The sequence below is a fragment of the Oncorhynchus mykiss genome, chromosome 4, assembly GCF_057628025.1.
Source record: "Oncorhynchus mykiss isolate SJ-2025 chromosome 4, ASM5762802v1, whole genome shotgun sequence".
Taxonomy (NCBI): Eukaryota; Metazoa; Chordata; class Actinopteri; order Salmoniformes; family Salmonidae; genus Oncorhynchus; species Oncorhynchus mykiss.
In genome coordinates, this window is record NC_143025.1 from 89,700,001 (window position 1) to 89,718,595 (window position 18,595).

At 45.5% G+C, this 18,595-nt stretch overlaps 1 protein-coding gene across 2 annotated transcripts; it reads right to left on the minus strand.

Moving 5' to 3' along the window:
- Positions 1–12,134: 12,134 nt before the first annotated feature.
- On the minus strand, positions 12,135–18,216 carry LOC110522612 (vertnin). Of its 2 annotated transcripts, none has more exons than XM_021601075.3 (6): positions 17,891–18,216; positions 16,626–16,942; positions 15,733–16,349; positions 15,396–15,488; positions 14,835–15,173; positions 12,135–14,681 (listed from the first exon to the last, which is right to left on the minus strand). In XM_021601075.3, the coding sequence occupies exons 2-6, from the start codon at positions 16,935–16,937 to the stop codon at positions 13,820–13,822; spliced, it is 2,223 nt and encodes a 740-aa protein (XP_021456750.3). In that variant the 5' UTR covers positions 16,938–16,942; positions 17,891–18,216; the 3' UTR covers positions 12,135–13,819. The 2 variants fall into 2 exon arrangements, with proteins under 2 accessions (XP_021456750.3, XP_021456749.3); XM_021601074.3 differs by having other exon boundaries at positions 16,626–16,939; positions 17,891–18,104.
- Between the last annotated feature and the right edge of the window lie 379 nt (positions 18,217–18,595).

Sequence of the window (18,595 nt, forward strand, 5' to 3'; positions counted from 1 at the left end):
CGACAGACTGAAACACACCAGCCCCTCCCTCCACTGCAGCAACAGACTGAAACACACCAGCCTCCTCCCTCCACTACAGCAACAGACTGAAACACACCGGCCCCTCCCTCCACTGCAGCGACAGACTGAAACAGACCAGCCTCCTCCCTCCACTACAGCAACAGACTGAAACACACCAGCCTCCTCCCTCCACTGCAGCAACAGACTGAAACACACCAGCCTCCTCCCTCCACTGCAGCTACAGACTGAAACACACCAGCCTCCTCCCTCCACTGCAGCGACAAACTGAAACACACCAGCCTCCTCCCGCCACTGCAGCGACAGACTGAAACACACCAGCCCCTCCCTCCACTACAGCAACAGACTGAAACACACCAGCCTCCTCCCTCCACTGCAGCGACAGACTGAAACACACCAGCCTCCTCCCTCCACTGCAGCGACAGACTGAAACACACCAGCCTCCTCCCTCCACTGCAGCGACAGACTGAAACACACCAGCCCCTCCCTCCACTACAGCGACAGACTGAAACACACCAGCCTCCTCCCTCCACTGCAGCGACAGACTGAAACACACCAGCCTCCTCCCTCCACTGCAGCGACAGACTGAAACACACCAGCCCCTCCCTCCACTACAGCAACAGACTGAAACACACCAGCCTCCTCCCTCCACTGCAGCGACAGACTGAAACACACCAGCCTCCTCCCTCCACTGCAGCGACAGACTGAAACACACCAGCCCCTCCCTCCACTGCAGCAACAGACTGAAACACACCAGCCTCCTCCCTCCACTGCAGCGACAGACTGAAACAGACCAGCCTCCTCCCTCCACTGCAGCGACAGACTGAAACACACCAGCCTCCTCCCGCCACTGCAGCGACAGACTGAAACACACCAGCCTCCTCCCTCCACTACAGCAACAGACTGAAACACACCAGCCTCCTCCCTCCACTGCAGCGACAGACTGAAACACACCAGCCTCCTCCCTCCACTACAGCGACAGACTGAAACACACCAGCCTCCTCCCTCCACTGCAGCGACAGACTGAAACAGACCAGCCTCCTCCCTCCACTGCAGCGACAAACTGAAACACACCAGCCTCCTCCCTCCACTGCAGCGACAGACTGAAACACACCAGCCCCTCCCTCCACTACAGCGACAGACTGAAACACACCAGCCTCCTCCCTCCACTGCAGCGACAGACTGAAACACACCAGCCTCCTCCCTCCACTGCAGCGACAGACTGAAACACACCAGCCCCTCCCTCCACTACAGCGACAGACTGAAACACACCAGCCTCCTCCCTCCACTGCAGCGACAGACTGAAACACACCAGCCTCCTCCCTCCACTGCAGCGACAGACTGGAACACACCAGCCTCCTCCCTCCACTACAGCAACAGACTGAAACACACCAGCCTCCTCCCTCCACTACAGCAACAGACTGAAACACACCAGCCTCCTCCCTCCACTGCAGCGACAGACTGAAACACACCAGCCTCCTCCCTCCACTGCAGCGACAAACTGAAACACACCAGCCTCCTCCCTCCACTGCAGCGACAGACTGAAACACACCAGCCTCCTCCCTCCACTGCAGCAACAGACTGAAACACACCAGCCTCCTCCTTCCACTAGAGCAACAGACTGAAACACACCAGCCCCTCCCTCCACTGCAGCAACAGACTGAAACACACCAGCCCCTCCCTCCACTGCAGCGACAGACTGAAACACACCAGCCTCCTCCCTCCACTGCAGCAACAGACTAATAAACAAAGTAGAATAGTGTAACAGTATAACTTTAGTCCGTCCCCTCGCCCATACCCGGGCTCGAACCAGGGACCCTCTCTCCACACATCAACAACTGACACCCACGAAGCATCGTTACCCATTGCTCCACAAAAGCTGTGGCCCTTGCAGAGCAAGGGGAACTACTACTTCAAGGTCTCAGAGCAAGTGACGTCACCGATTGAAACGCTATTAGCGCGCACCACCGCTAACTAGCTAGCCAATTCACATCCATTACAATAGCATCTGTAATACAGTATTATACAGTACTGACACACATACAGTAATGACTCACAGTATTATACAGTAGTGGCACACACATACAGTAATGACTCACAGTATTATACAGTAGTGACACACACATACAGTAATGACTCACAGTATTATACAGTAGTGACACACACATACAGTATTATACAGTACGCATACACATACTGTCACGATCGTTGTACGAACTGGAAATATACTCAGACCAACGTGCAGCATGATTTGGGTTTTAAATAAAGGAAACTCACAAAAAACAATAAACAGCAAGTCCAAGCAGTGCTCACAGGCAACTACAATGAAACAAGGCCCTACCCTACACCCCGACCTAACCAAAATAGAGAATAAAAAGGCTCCCTATGGTCAGGGTGTGACAGTACCCCCCCCCCCCCCCCCCCAAAGGTGCAGACTCCGGCCGCAAAACCTGACTCTATAGGGGAGGGTCTGGCTGGGCATCTGCGTCAGTGGCGGCTCTGGTGCGGGACTTTGCCCCCGCTCAGACCACGGGTCCGGCCATAGAGCCGGGTAGAACTCAGTGCCCGGACTTGGCATCGGCGCCGAGGAAGACTCCGACCATGGAGCTGGGTTGTATGCCGCACCCGGACTGGGTACCGGCGTGGAAGAAGGCTTCGGCCATGGAGCTGAGTTGACCGTCGTGCCTGGACTGGGCACCGGCGCAGAGGAAGGCTCCGGCCATGGAGCTGGACTGGACGCCGTGCTCGGACTTGGCATCGTCTGTGGACCGTCTCGGGAGGTTCCGGGTTGTGGAACGTCATTGGAGGTTCCGGATTGTGAAACGTTGCCGGAAGCTCTGGACTTGGGACCATCACCGGAAGCTCTGGACTGGGGACTATCTCCGGAAGCTCTGGACTGGGGACTATCTCCGGAAGCTCTGGACTGGGGACTATCTCCGGAAGCTCTGGACTGGGGACTATCTCCGGAAGCTCTGGACTGGGGACTATCTCCGGAAGCTCTGGACTGGGGACTATCTCCGGAAGCTCTGGACTGGGGACTATCTCCGGAAGCTCTGGACTGGGGACTATCACCGGAAGCTCTGGACTGGGGACTATCACCGGAAGCTCTGGACTGGGGACTATCTCCGGATGCTCTGGACTGGGGATCTTCGCAGGAAGCCTGGTGCGTGGGGCCGGCACTGGTGGTACCAGACTGGTGACACACACCTCAGGGCGAGCACGAGGAGCAGGCACAGGACGTACCGGAATGGGGAGGCACATTGGAGGACTGATGCATGGGGCAGGTACAGGTGGTACCAGACTGGTGACGCGCACTTCAGGGCGAGTGCGAAGAGCAGGCACAGGACGTACTGGACTGGGGACACGCACTTCAGGGCGAGTGCGGGGAGAAGGCACAGGACGTACTGGGCTGTGGAGGCGCACTGGAGACCTGGTGCATAGAGCTGGCACAGATGGTGGCGGAACAATGACACACTTCGACTCCCTGACGGTCTCTGGCTCATTCCTCATTCCTCCCAAAAAATGTTGGGCTGTCTTTTGGGCTTACTCTGTGGCCTCGAACCCCGGCGTCGTCGATGTCCTCCCTTCTCTCCCTGCATCTGCTTCCACAGAAGGCTTTCGTCCCCAGCCATAATTTCCTCCCAAGTCCAGGATGTCTTCTCCTCCTTTATCTCCTCCCAAGCCCAGGATACCTTCTCTTCCCGGGCACGCTGCTTGGTCCTGTTGTGATAGGATCTTCTGTCACGATCGTCGTACGAACTGGAAATATACTCGGACCAACGTGCAGCGTGATTTGGGTTCCACATGTTAATAAAATAAAGGAAACTCACGAATAACAAAAAACAGCAAACGAAACATGAAGTCCAAGCAGTGCTCACAGGCAACTACAACGAAACAAGATCCTACAAAAGCAAGTGGGGAAATGGCTGCCTAAATATGATCTACAATCAGAGACAACGATAAACAGCTGCCTCTGATTGGGAACTATACCAGACCAACATAGAAATAAATGCACTAGATCACCCACCCTAGTCACACCCCGACCTAACCAAAATAGAGAATAAAAAAGGCTCTCTATGGTCAGGGTGTGACACATACAGTATTATACAGTACTGACACACATTATTATACAGTACTGACACACACATACAGTATTATACAGTACGCATACACACATACAGTACTGAAACAGTATTATACAGTACTGACACATTATTATACAGTACTGAAACAGTATTATACAGTACTGACACACATTATTATACAGTACTGACACACACATACAGTACTGACAGTATTATACAGTACTAACACAGTATTATACAGTATTGACACACACACACACACACACACACACAGTACTATATAGTACTGACACACTGACACACACACAGTACTATATAGTACTGACACACACACAGTACTATATAGTACTGACTTACACACACAGTATTATACAGTACAGACACACACACAGTATTATACAGTACTGACACACACACAGTATTATACAGTACTGACACACAATACTATATAGTACTGACACACATTATTATACAGTACTGACACACACATACAGTATTATACAGTATGCATACACACATACAGTACTGAAACAGTATTATACAGTACTGACACACACATACAGTATTATACAGTACTGACACGCAGTATTATACAGTACTGACACAGTATTATATAGTACTGACACACACACACACACACACACAGTACTATATAGTACTGACACACACACACACAGTATTATACAGTACGCATACACACATACAGTACTGAAACAGTATAATACAGTACTGACACACATTATTATACAGTACTGAAACAGTATTATACAGTACTGACACACACATACAGTACTGACAGTATTATACAGTACTAACACAGTATTATAGAGTACTGACACACACACGCACAGTACTATATAGTACTGACACACTGACACACACACAGTACTATATAGTACTGACACACACACACAGTACTATATAGTACTGACTTACACACACAGTATTATACAGTACAGACACACACACAGTATTATACAGTACTGACACACAATACTATACAGTACTGACACACATTATTATACAGTACTGACACACACATACAGTATTATACAGTACGCATACACACATACAGTACTGAAACAGTATTATACAGTACTGACACACACATACAGTATTATACAGTACTGACACGCAGTATTATACAGTACTGACACAGTATTATATAGTACTGACACACACACACACAGTACTATATAGTACTGACACACACACACACACACAGTATTATACAGTACTGACAGGATTATACAGTACTAACAAATCAAATCAAATGTATTTATATAGCCCTTCGTACATCAGCTGATATCTCAAAGTGCTGTACAGAAACCCAGCCTAAAACCCCAAACAGCAAGCAATGCAGGTGTAGAAGCACGGCTGACACACACACAGTATTTTACAGTACAGACACACACAGTATTATACAGTACAGACACACTGACACACACAGTATTGTACAGTACAGACACACTGACATACACACAGTACTATGCAGTACAGACACACCCACTGATCCCACTGGATTAGGAAATAGCTGATACATAGGGAGGAGTGGATGGAAGGGGAGTGAGGGAGGGAGGGAGGGAGGGAGGGAGGGTGGATGGAGGGTGGGAGGGAGGGTGGATGGAGGGCAGACGGAGGGAGGGCAGATGGAGGGAGGGAGGGAGGGAGGGAGGGAGGGAGGGAGGGAGGGAGGGAGGGAGGGAGGGAGGATGGGTGCATGGGCACTACTAACTATTCTATTCCCTCATGCTCTATTGTTCTTTCCTGTGATATTGACTAAGATTCTGGATGATGTTTTATGGAGATTTCAAGCTATTTAGGAACACTAGGCTTCCACCCAAGCCAAAGGTACAACAAGAAACCACAAGCAATAGGATAATTGATTAATTGTCTAAATCAATGTGTGTGTGACCGAGCCGGGAGCTCACCTTTCCACACAGCCAGAGAGTTGAGTTCACCTTTCCACACAGCCAGAGAGTTGAGTTCACCTTTCTACACAGCCAGCCCAGCACTCTTCATCATTGTGGGATGAGGAGCATCACTACCCCCTAGTGGACAAACAATGCACATACAGTACCTCTTTGTCTCTAGTAAAATGTTGGTTGATGAGTGGACTGCTGTAGTAGTGTATTTAGAGATAGTTAGTTTATGATGGTAGTTCTCATATGTTTTATTTGTTTACTGAGAAGCTAATTGGTATCCATGAAAACAGCTTTACCGCTCAGTCTGAGAGACACACAAACGTTTATGCACGCCACACACACACACACACACATTACTCTCTCTGTTATATGCTAATGCAGGAAGGCTCCAACTCCCACAGCCCCCAGCCAAACCAGATAAACAAAGTGCTGTAGTTTAAGTTTAGCACCTCAGACAGAGGGGGGGGGGGGAACAGTGTGATTAGAAATGATTAGATTGGGGTACACAAGATGGGGGGGGGGGGGGGGGACTCCACATTTATGGTGACCAGAACAGGTTACACAAGATGGTGAAATTACCTAGCCTATCAGAGGGCAAGTTGGAGCCATTACCTATATGTCCTATACTGAAGTTTTGGAAAAGGAGTTTCTCCTGACCACGTGACCATATAAGGAAAACCATCTGTTCAAGGTGGTCAGTACATGAAGTGTGTCGGCAGTGTGGTTTACTAGGTGTTGCAAGGTCAAGCAAAAAAGAGAGTCCTCCACTCCTCGATAGTCTCCTCCCAGCGAGGGAGTTCAAGTGTGTCCAGCTCTCTATCACAGGAAGACTTTGGTATTTGATTAGGATCCCCCAGTAGCTGTTGCAACAACAAAAAACAGCAGCTACTCTTCCTGGAGTCAAAACATGAAACATGATTTAATACAGAACATTAATAGACAAGAACAGGACAGAACTACATCAAAACAATGTTTTAAATGCACACGTAGCCTACATACCAATACATACACACACTATCTACAATGGCAAGAAACAAGTATGTGAACCTGTTTGATATTACCTGGATTTCTGCATATATTTCATCATCAAATTTGATCTGATCTTTATCTAAGTCACAATAATAGACTAACAGCAAGCTTAAACTATTAACACACAAATTGTATTTTTCTTGTCTTATATTGAATACATACATCATTTAAATATTCACAGTGTAGGTTGGGGAAAAGTATGTGAACCCCTAGGCTAATGACTTCTCCAAAAGCTAAATGGAGTCAGGAGTCAGCTAACCTGGAGTCCAATCAATGAGATGAGATTGGAGATGTTGGTTAGAGCTGCCCTGCCCTATAAAAAACACTCACAAAATGTGAGCTTGCTATTCATAAGAAGCATTGCCTGATGTGAACCAGGCCTCGGACAAGAGGTCTCAGAAGAACTAAAATTAAGAATTGTTGACTTGCATAAAGCTGGAAATGGTTACAAAAGTATCTCTAAAAGCCTTGGATGTTCATCAGTCCACGGTAAGACAAATTGTCTATAAATGGAGAAAGTTCAGCACTGTTGCTACTCTCCCTAGGAGTGTCCGTCCTGCAAAGATGACTGCAAGAGCACAGCGCAGAATGCTCAATGAGGTTAAGAAGAATCCTAGAGTGTCAGCTAAAGACTTACAGAAATCTCTGGAACATGCTAACATCTCTGTTGAGTCTACGATACGTAAAACACTAAACAAGAATGTTCATGGGAGGACACCACGGAAAAAGCCACTGCTGTCCAAAAAAAAACATTGCTGCACGTCTGAAGTTTGCAAAAGTGCACCTGGATGTTCCACAGCGCTACTGGAACAACATTCTGTGGACAGATGAAACTACAGTTGAGTTGTTTGGAAGGAACACACAGCACTATGTGTGGAGAAAAAAAAAGGCACAGCACACCAATATTAAAACCCCATCACAACGGTAAAGTATGGTGGAGGGAGCATCATGTCCTGACTCAGAGCATCTGGACGGTTCTGACTTATGTCAGAATATGTGAACAACTACAAATAAGTAGGTGTGTGGCTAGACTGTAAACTCTCCTTCCAGACCCACATTAAACATCTCCAATCCAAAATTACATCTAGAATTGGCTTCCTATTGCACAACAAAGCATCCTTCACTCATGCTGCCAAACATACCCTTGTAAAACTGACTATCCTGCCAATCATCGACTTCAGCGATGTCATTTACAAAATAGCCTCCAATACTCTACTCAGCAAATTGGATGCAGTCTATCACAGTGCCATCTGTTTTGTTACCAAAGCCCCATATACTACCCACCACTGCGACTTGTATGCTCTCGTTGGCTGGCCCTTGCTTCATATCTGTCACCAGATCATCTATAAGTCTTTGCTAGGTAAAGCCCTGCCTTATCTCAGCTCACTGGTCACCATAACAACACTCACCCGTAGTACGCGCTCCAGCAGGTATGTCTCACTGGTCACCATAACAACACTCACCCGTAGTACGCGCTCCAGCAGGTGTCTCACTGGTCACCATAACAACACTCACCCGTAGTACGCGCTCCAGCAGGTATGTCTCACTGGTCACCATAACAACACTCACCCGTACGTAGTACGCGCTCCAGCAGGTATGTCTCACTGGTCACCATAACACTCACCCGTAGTACGCGCTCCAGCAGGTATGTCTCACTGGTCACCATAACAACACTCACCCGTAGTACGCGCTCCAGCAGGTATGTCTCACTGGTCACCATAACAACACTCACCCGTAGTACGCGCTCCAGCAGGTATATCTCACTGGTCACCATAACAACACTCACCCGTAGTACGCGCTCCAGCAGGTATGTCTCACTGGTCACCATAACAACACTCACCCGTAGTACGCGCTCCAGCAGGTATGTCTCACTGGTCACCATAACAACACTCACCCGTAGTACGCGCTCCAGCAGGTATGTCTCACTGGTCACCATAACAACACTCACCCGTAGTATGCGCTCCAGCAGGTATGTCTCACTGGTCACCATAACAGCACTCACCCGTAGTACGCGCTCCAGCAGGTGTGTCTCACTGGTCACCCCCAAAGATAACACCTATTTTGCCACCTTTCCTTCCAGCTCTCTGCTGCTAATGACTGGAACTAATTGCAAAAATAAATTGGAGACTTGGATATCTCCCTCACTAACTTTAAGCATCAGCTGTCAGAGCAGCTTACCGATCGCTGCAGCTGTACACAGCCCATCTGTAAATAGCCCTTCCAACTACCTACCTCATCCCTATATTTGTTTTTGTCTTTCTGCTCTTTTTGCACACCAGTATTTCTACTTGCACATCTCTCACTCCAGTGTAAATTGCTAAATTGTAATTACTTCACCACCATTGGCCTATTTATTGCTTTACCTCATTTACACACACTGTATACATATTTTTCTATTGTGTTATTGACTGTACATTTGTTTATCCCATGTAACTCTGTTGTTTGTGTCGCACTGCTTTGCTTTATCTTGGCTAGGTCACAGTTGCAAATGAGAACTTGTTCTCAACTGGCCTACCCGGTTAAATAAAGGTGAAATAAAAATAATTAAAACATTTTTTTTAAGTGCAGCCTCAGGGCCTGGACAGTTTGCTATCATCGACAGAAAAATGAATACCCACGTTTATCAAGACATTTTGCAGGAGAATGTTAGGCCATCTGTCTGCCAATTGAAGCTCAAAGGAAGTTGGGTGATGCAACAGGACAACGACCCAAAACACAGATGTAAATCAACAACAAGAAAAATACTGGAGTGGACCAGAGTCCTGACCTCAAGCCGTTTGAGATGCTGTGGCATGACCTCAAGAGAGCGGTTCACACCAGACATCCCAAGAATATTGTGGAACTGAAACAGTTTTGTAAAGAGGAATGTTCCAAAATTCCCCCTGACCGTTGTGCAGGTCTGATCCGCAACTACAGAAAACGTTTGGTTGAGGTTATTGCTGCCAAAGGAGGGTCAACCTGTTATTAAATCCAAAGGTTCACATACTTTTCCCAACCTGCACTGTGAATGTTTACACAGTGCGTTCAATAAAGACATGAAAACATAATTGTTTATGTGTTAGTATAAGCACACTGTCTATTGTTGCGACCTAGATGAAGATCAGATCTCATTTGATGATCCAATTTATGCAGAAATCCAGGTAATTCTAAAGGGCTCACATACTTTTTCTCACCACTGTAGGCTAAAATCTGCCACACTGTCTTTGAATCAGCTGTTGTTTTCTCAGAGAAGGAACACATTTACAATTGGCTCATTCATCCGCCTCCTCTCCCCTGTAACTATTCCCCAGGTCGATGCTGCAAATGAGAACGTGTTCTCAGTCAACTTACCTGGTAAAATAACGGATAAATAAAAAAAAAATAAAACATTTAAAAACCACACACTACTTATCATTTTATCTATGAAAGGTCTTTCACAACTAGCTCGATTTCTTTTCATTATTTACACATTTCTTTGGGATTCCACCTATGTAAACCTTATGACGCATCAGTGGAGGAGGAGTTATTTCATGTCAAAGGTCAAAGGTAATGGAGGAGAGGACAGGAGGCAAAGCAAAACCAAAACTGGGATCCTTCCACAGCGGAAGCTCCACAAGATGGTGAAAGCTATCCTAGGGAACGACGGAGCTATTTCCACGCGAGTAGAAAATACTGTACAAGGCCAATCTGTTCAGATCAACAGAACACGAGGAGCCTTCGGATAGGCTGTAGGGTTCTCTGATGGCCCTCCTGATTGATACCCAATCTGGTCTCTCCCTCCCAAAAAGATTGTATAGGTTTCCCCTTCCTCCCCCACCATCTCTACCCAGGCCCCAGATCTTTCTCTCTGCACCTCTGGAACTCTCTCATCTACTTACACCTCTCTCCCCATGCATACAATTACACCCCCACCCCTCCCCGCATACAATTACACCTCCCCCCTCCAGACATTCCCTTCATTAGCACAAGTACAGTAGAGCAGACAGAAAGGAGACTAGGCAGAAAAGGAATGTCATCATCATCATGGTCAAAGATTGAGTTGTGCAGTTCATGCACTGTAAATCCCTATGGGGGTGGGGGGGGGGGGGGTAAACAGAGTTGCTGAGTTTGGCTTTACTACCATCTCTCTCTTATGCGGTCAGACAATCTCGTCTGAACGTTAAGACAATTAAATAATAAACACTATGGTTGTGTTTTCAAACACTTGTTGGTCGGCTACCTGTAATACCACCGGAGCATTAGACAGTACAACAGAAACACTATGGTTGTGTACCTGTAATACCACCTATCTATTCCTTCCTCCTCACGCCATTTGCACACACTGTATATAGACTTTTTCTATTGTGTTATTGACTGTACGTTTGTTTATTCCAGGTGTAACTCTGTTGTTTTTGTCACACTGCCTTTGCTTTATCTTGGCCAGGTCCCAGTTGTAAATGAGAACTTGTTCTCAATTGGCCTACCTGGTTAAATAAAGGTGTTCTCAATTGGCCTACCTGGTTAAATAAAGGTGTTCTCAACTGGCCTACCTGGTTAAATAAAGGTGAAATAAATAAATAAAATTCAACTGGTCGACTGCCTTCAGCTTTGATAATGATAATAATATGACATGATATACACATTACATTCTGCCACTCAGAAATCATGAGATGGGTGAGAAAAATCTGTTGATTTTTTTGAGCACAGTTAAAAAAATAAGACATTTAGAAAATGAACAACCAAACTATGACTCATTGACATAGCAGTGGGAGAAAGCCATCGATTGAGAAAAGAACACCCTCCCCCCCGTTGAAGCGGATTGGTCAGACCACTGAGGTCGAAGCGGATTGGTCAATACCACTGATGTCGAAGAGAATTGGTCAATACCACTGATGTCGAAGAGAATTGGTCAATACCACTGTGATCACTGTATTTTGTGTCTGTTAAACTCAGCATGGTCGATGCCTCAGATTAGTCCATCATAGTCTCCTCAGGCTAGGGGGACAATGAACTACAACGGAATAAAATCACACTAAACTGAACTAAAGCAAGATAACCTGGTGCCAGGTATATGAATGGAGCTAGAAGCTCCAGGAGTCATCCAATCAAGCACAAGCCGAGTTTGAGTTGGTGGTTTATTGATATTCTGCCTTGTAGCAACAAAATAAAAAATTAAAAAAATGGGCAAAACAATATATTTGAACTTTGTGAAGGAGAAAAATATGGTTGTTGTACACTCCACCAGACAAAACAAATAAATATGCAGAAATTGAAATATAAAAAATGTTTGGTTAAGTTTGACGGCAGTTTAATACCAGTGTCTAAAATGTCAAAATTCCAATTTTTTTTTTTTTTTTTTGAAAAAAAAGATATATAACTGGACATTTAAAAAATAAAAAGGTAAAAGACAAAAACATAATTGATCAAAACTAACATACCATAGTTTAAGACTACACATGTCAAGAAGATACTTCACAGTATAGTTACCAGATAAAAACATTGGCAGTTAAAAAATAAAAAGCCTGGTAAAATCAGCGAGAAAATAGAGATTCATAATGGAAATATAGTAGTAAGTGAGTCCAGAAGTGTTGAAAACCTTCATTAGTAAACAAATCAATCAAAATAAAACAAAAATGTCTGTAACCCTGTAACATACGCTGGTAAACCAATGAACCCTCTCATACTGTAAGTAGCAGGTTAAAGCATTGGACTAGTAACCGAAAGGTTGCTAGATCGAATCCCCGAGCGGACAAGGTAGAAATCTGTCATTCTGCCCCTTGAACAAGGCAGTGGGATGAACACTTCAATTGGCAATTTTTTTGTGTGTGGGCGGAATCAAAACTCGGTGTTTGCAGAACATGCTTAGAAAAAAAAATTGGGAGTTAAACAATAAAGGTGAAACATGATTCCTGAAGCCTTTCCCGATAACTCAAGACTTCTTTCAACGCATCACATCTTAAACAAAATCTAATTTAAAAAAAAAGGTCAACCACTATGAATCTTCTAGAACAGATAGACATCAAATGGATGAACAAAAACAGCACACCTTGAAAACAATTAACTAACTAAAATGAGAACATGGAAATAAAGTGGTGTTGAACACAATACCGAGAGAGAAATTAAAACCAACATTACTGAGAGATGAAAACCCATCATAATGAGAGAGATGGGATTATAAAACCCATCATAATGAGAGAGATGGGATTAAAACCAATCATACTGAGAGAGATGGGATTAAAACCAAGACTAGAGAGACAAGAGAAGCAGAAACAACTAGTCTCAAACAAAGAGCCATTTAAATAAAGCCCCACTGTCACCATCATGGTGACTTTCAACTGCCTTTTGCCTGGAGGCCAGCGGAACATTAGTGGAACAGTGTCTTTCCACACACATGCAAATATCCATGGGCTGAAGGTGATAGGTAAAGGAATGGAGGGAGGAGGGGAACAGACAAGGAGAGAAGGACAAATCAAGATTAAAGATGCATTTAGCTACAATTCCAATGCATTAGGCTTCACCCACGCGCTCTACCCAAACAAAGTGTGTGTTCAGTTGAAGAAAAAACAACAACATTTTTAAAGAGGGTGAGATGATACTGATGGCTCTGTTTGAGGAAGTGAAGGAGGGAGAAGGGATTGTTTAGGATTCTGAAGAGACAAGAGAGCATTTCAGTTTGTTACAGGGGCACCGTTCTGCTTAAAGCTAGTGTAACAGAGTGTATGAACACCATTGCACTCGGTGCCCTCGCTCTCAGCCATGCCCTCGCTCTCAGCCATGCCCTCGCTCTCAGCCATGCCCTCGCTCTCAGCCATGTACCAGTGGCACTCCGTGATGCAGGGCTCTCTTCCACATATAGTAGGTGGAACGGGGAGTCAGGGGGAAGAAGGACCTGAACTCTTTGAAGGTGGGGAAGGACTTCTCCTCGAAGCGTTTCTGGAGGAACAGTTTGGCCTTGGCCTTGAAGTTAGCCAGGGCCACCAGATCCATCACAAACATCTGGTCGTCTGTTGTGGTGGTGGTGGTGGTGGTAGACATCTTGGTTGGGTTGGGGAGGGGCAAAGGGGACATGGGTAAAGGGAGGGGAGCATCGAACGTGGGTGTCACAAAAGTCATTGTGGAAGGGCCTCTCAGACCCTCTGTTGGATCCCCCCCTAAGAACAACACGTCCTGAGTCACGTCCTGAGTCAGACCCCTCGTCTTTATCTCACTCTCCGTCACGCCGTTAACATTCTCCGTTACTGCGTTGTTGTTTTCCATAATATTCTCAGGCCTGTTCACCTCTAGAGACAGAGACGGATGGGTGCTTTTCTCCTTCCTGTTTTGACTCGGGCCATTGCGCCACATCCAATAGAAACAGAGTGACAGGGAGGGGTAGTTCACTTTGAACTTGGACATCGGCCATCTTGACATCCACACCTTCACCTTGGCTGCTTCTCTCAGCTTCTTCCTGTGTAGGAACACCAACCTGAACCCTTTGTGGTTGTTTCTACAGATCTTCATTCTGGGGTAGACAGCAGCAGAATGACCATGGCTCTCAGTACCCCCGATAGGGGACAGTCCACCAGTGGAACTACTCTTATCCACATCAGAGTTGTCTTCACTACTCCTAGCCTTGTAGCCTCTATTGAACAGCATGGCTTCCCTTCTCCAGTTGTAGTAAGTGGATCTGTATTCATTCAAATTAAACTTGTGTTAAATTGCATTTAAAATTGTAACACACTTTAGTAAAATCAATAAAATGAAGGAGATTAATAAAATAACAAAATAAAATGATGGATTAAAGTCCATGCTATATAGCAGTTAAATCCTTGTCACTGACCTGGAGATGCCTGGGAAGCTCCTCTTGAAGATCCTGAAGGGGAACGAGGTGTTCATAGCGATGCAGTTCTGAAGAACTTTCTTGGCTTCCTGCATCAGCGCCAGGTTCTGGGCCCGTTCCCCGTCCACCTTATCAATGTTGTAGTTCAGGCCGAACATACCGGCCACGCTGTCGTGGTGCTCTGGGTCTGGCTCTACCTCTTGGTCCTCCTCCTGCCTGGGCTTGGACTCTGGGGAGGACCAGGACTCTTGCTCCGTGCTGTCCCCTGGACTCACCTCGTCCGTGGAGAAACTACCGCCGGACGAAATCAGCTCGTGCTTCCAGGCATAGTAGGTGGACCTGGGAGAGAATGACATTGTTGTTGTCCCAAAAGGAAAGGTAATTCAGAGGCAACAGAACTATACAAGACAGCGGTAGCATAACTACAGCATTCTGGGCACAGAAAAGTCAAGTTAAAAATCTAGATATTTTATAACCATTTAAAAATGTGTTTTTTTGTAAATACATCATGCCATGTGGTGGTCTCAACTGTATTGACAATGCTTTCAGTATCTTATTTACCGGGAGATCTCAGGGAAGAACTCTTTAAACTGGTGCAGAGGCATAAGTTTCCCTTCCAGATAACACGCCTGGACGAAGTGCTTGGCCTCGTACCTTCATAGAAAGAGATTGAATGAGCATTAAATCTGTCTATGTCAGCAGAAGGTTAAAACATACAGACCAAACAACACCACAATAAACACAGCACCACAAACACCAGAACAAAACACCACAAAACTACCGCAACAAAACTCCACAACAAAACACAAGCCATTAAAGTGCGAATGACCCAGAGTGCCGTAACACTGTCATCACTATCTACGACTGATAAAGAGTATTGAGCTGTATAGAGGTGGACCTGGCAGCTGATTTCTTGCGGTGCTCCTGTGTCTGCCGTCTCCAGCGGTAGAAGGTACTCTTGGTGATGTTGTACTTGTCCTTCAGACTGGAGTAGGACAGGCGAGAGTCCTGCTTGAGAAGCTCCTGGGTCTTCAACAGAGGGGGGGCCCTCTTTTCTGTGTTAGGACTGGCCATCCGGAGGTCACTAGCCTGGACTAACGGTACAAAGACTATGGGTCTAAATCTGGAGCTGGTGGAGCCCACCTCTAGCTCTCCAGACCACATAATGTGCAAGATGATAGGATCCATGTCTTTGGGGTAGGACCTGGGTCTTATCAGGCGGTTGAAGTAGGGTCGTATCTTGAGGTTGTACATGGGGTAGACAGAATAGATGTTGCACTGGAGGACAGAGGAGAGGGCATAGAGGTGCCACATGTTGGCGTAGGAGCCAGAGAAGCAGGAGGCTTTGACATCAGCGTCAAATATAGCCTCGAGGACGGACAGGGGCAGGTTGAGCATTTCCTGAGACTCCTCGGCACACAAGCTGAACCTGGCTGCCTGCAGCATCACCTTAGAGTCGATCATACCACACAAGTAGTACCTCTTCCACAGCAGCATGTCGACCACAGTACGCACCTGGAGGCAATAGAGTACATGTTGTTTCGGTACTTGTCAAAATACAGATTAGGCTACAAACCAATATAGTAACTAATTATATATTTCTAAAATGTGTTGTCAGAATACAGTATTTTATATTTTGAAAACACAGAAAAATTACATTTTTTTTTAGCTCTGAGTTATCCACATTCAAAAGGACATAATTATAACCTTCATGCCTTGGAAATAAAAATCCACAGAAGCAAATAAAACACATATTTCATTCAAATGCCATGTGAAACACTTCCTGCTCACCTGTAGCTCCAGACTGAGACTAGTCGTCCCCACTAGCAGCATGCTGGCTGTATCAAACAACAGGTTCCCCTCTCCCTTACAGACCAGAGGTAGGAGGCCTCCGGGGGCGTCAGCAGGGAACAGGCTATGGGCCACGCCGTCGATGCCCGCCCAGCCGGGGAACTCCTGGCAAGGGGAGGAGGGCAGGGTGAAGGGGGTCAGTACCTGGTGGACCTCCAGAGCTACTCTGGTGAGGGCGTGCAGGCCGGAGCTCTCCGTAGCATCCTGAAGCTGTCCTAGAACTGACAGAACCACATCCTTCCTCTGAATCATACCTGCTGGGATACAGAGACAGAACAGAGATAGTTATATAGGAAGATGCACAAAAACCTTACAGAAAGATATTGTACAGAAACTGGACAGAAGCTTTCCAGTAAATTAATTCAATGTAGTATTGTCTCTCTTGTCATGATGTGCGTTTTGTCCTATATTTATATTTTTATTTTGAATCACAGCCCCTGTCCCCGCAGGAGGCCTTATGCCTTTTGGTAGGCCTTCATTGTAAATAAGAAAGTGTTCTTAACTGACGTGCACGTGCCTAGTTAAGGCAAAAATAAATAAAATGAATGAAAAATGTAATTCTGTTGTTGCATGAAACATTTTCAAGAGTAGACTTAACAAGACACCTGTTTACGGTTTTGATTGAATAGGCCTTGACATACATTTGACATACATACATTTATAACTGACTGCAAATGATTGAATTCTAGTGTCCCGATGAATGTGCAAACATTAGCTGCACATGTTCAAACGAACAAGAACTACACTGTTTAGTGAAGGCATATTTATATGGTCTGTGACAATGTTGTTTTAAAGCATTTAAAATATATATTAAATTCCCTATTAGAAAATGTAACCTGTGTAAAACACCCATTTAGCAGTCTCCACGGAGATAAAAGTCGCTTATTTACCGTGCTAAGTGAAGTGCAATAATTTCAGCCTAATGCAACGCACGAAGAAGACGTGTGGCACGCAGTACAAGAATACGTGTGCTGAACCGAGGAACTATTGGTCATTACAATTATAATTATTTAATTAAAAAAGGAAACAATCCCTACACTACTGATTCATGGTCATTAATAAACGCGTGCGCAAAATTGCACCAGCCAACTTTGCCTGAAAACAGGTTCCGACTATGCGCCAATTTTTTCTCCCGATTACATCTCTGCGGTACTTTATACACTGCAACAACAACAACAAAATAGTCATTCGGGCACATTCCTTACCTGAAATATTTAGTATAAATACTTTTCCAAGAGGACGTCACTCACTTCTGGAGTGGTAAAATGCACAGCATAGATTTTGAGCTTTCGTTCCAGTTTCCCCCTCGGATAGTTAGTCCATTGTGTGCGCGTGTAACAATGTCATCTGCGTGCTTGCGCCAACTCAGCCAACCTAGGTCCACTCCAGATGGGACACTTTGGAGAGAAATTTGAGAGTGATTAGCCCAACCTCCCTTCAGGAAATTGTCAATTGCCTAATAGTTTTTTTTTTTTTTTAGCCTGTGGCTTCAGAAAACACCGCACTCCTTCCCTCGCTCAGGGCCACGGTCAATATCAACGTGAAGTGTTAACAAAAGCCGCGGTGTCAAAGGCTATCTGTAGAGGAACAGTTAGTTATATGGGTATATATCGGGTTGCTGACTACTTTAGGATTTTTACAACGTTGTTATGGGTTTGTTTTGTTTGGAGTGTTTGTGTTTTTTTGACCTAGTTAATTTACAAGTTTATTTAATTACCAAGTTCTAGGGCTTGTTTTACTCATATCATGCTTGTAGAATATTGAATAATTTACCTAGAACATGGATTATTTAACTTGAGTTTACAACAGCACATGTTGTGTTGTGTGGTGACCTGGCCTCCCGGTTTCTCCTTAGACAAGGCCTTCTTCATGGAAGTGCAGAAAAGTCCTCCAAATAACAGTGACCTCAC

Bases quoted from the DNA above. Each gene is read 5' to 3' on its own strand.
- LOC110522612 (XM_021601075.3), bottom strand. From the start codon at position 16,937: ATGATTCAGAGGAAGGATGTGGTTCTGTCAGTTCTAGGACAGCTTCAG. The intron at 15,174-15,395 runs GTAAATAAGATA...ATTCTCTCCCAG, and splicing joins TTCTTCCCTGAGATCTCCCG to GTCCACCTACTATGCCTGGA. The intron at 14,682-14,834 runs GTCAGTGACAAG...GAATGAATACAG, and splicing joins AGCTTCCCAGGCATCTCCAG to ATCCACTTACTACAACTGGA.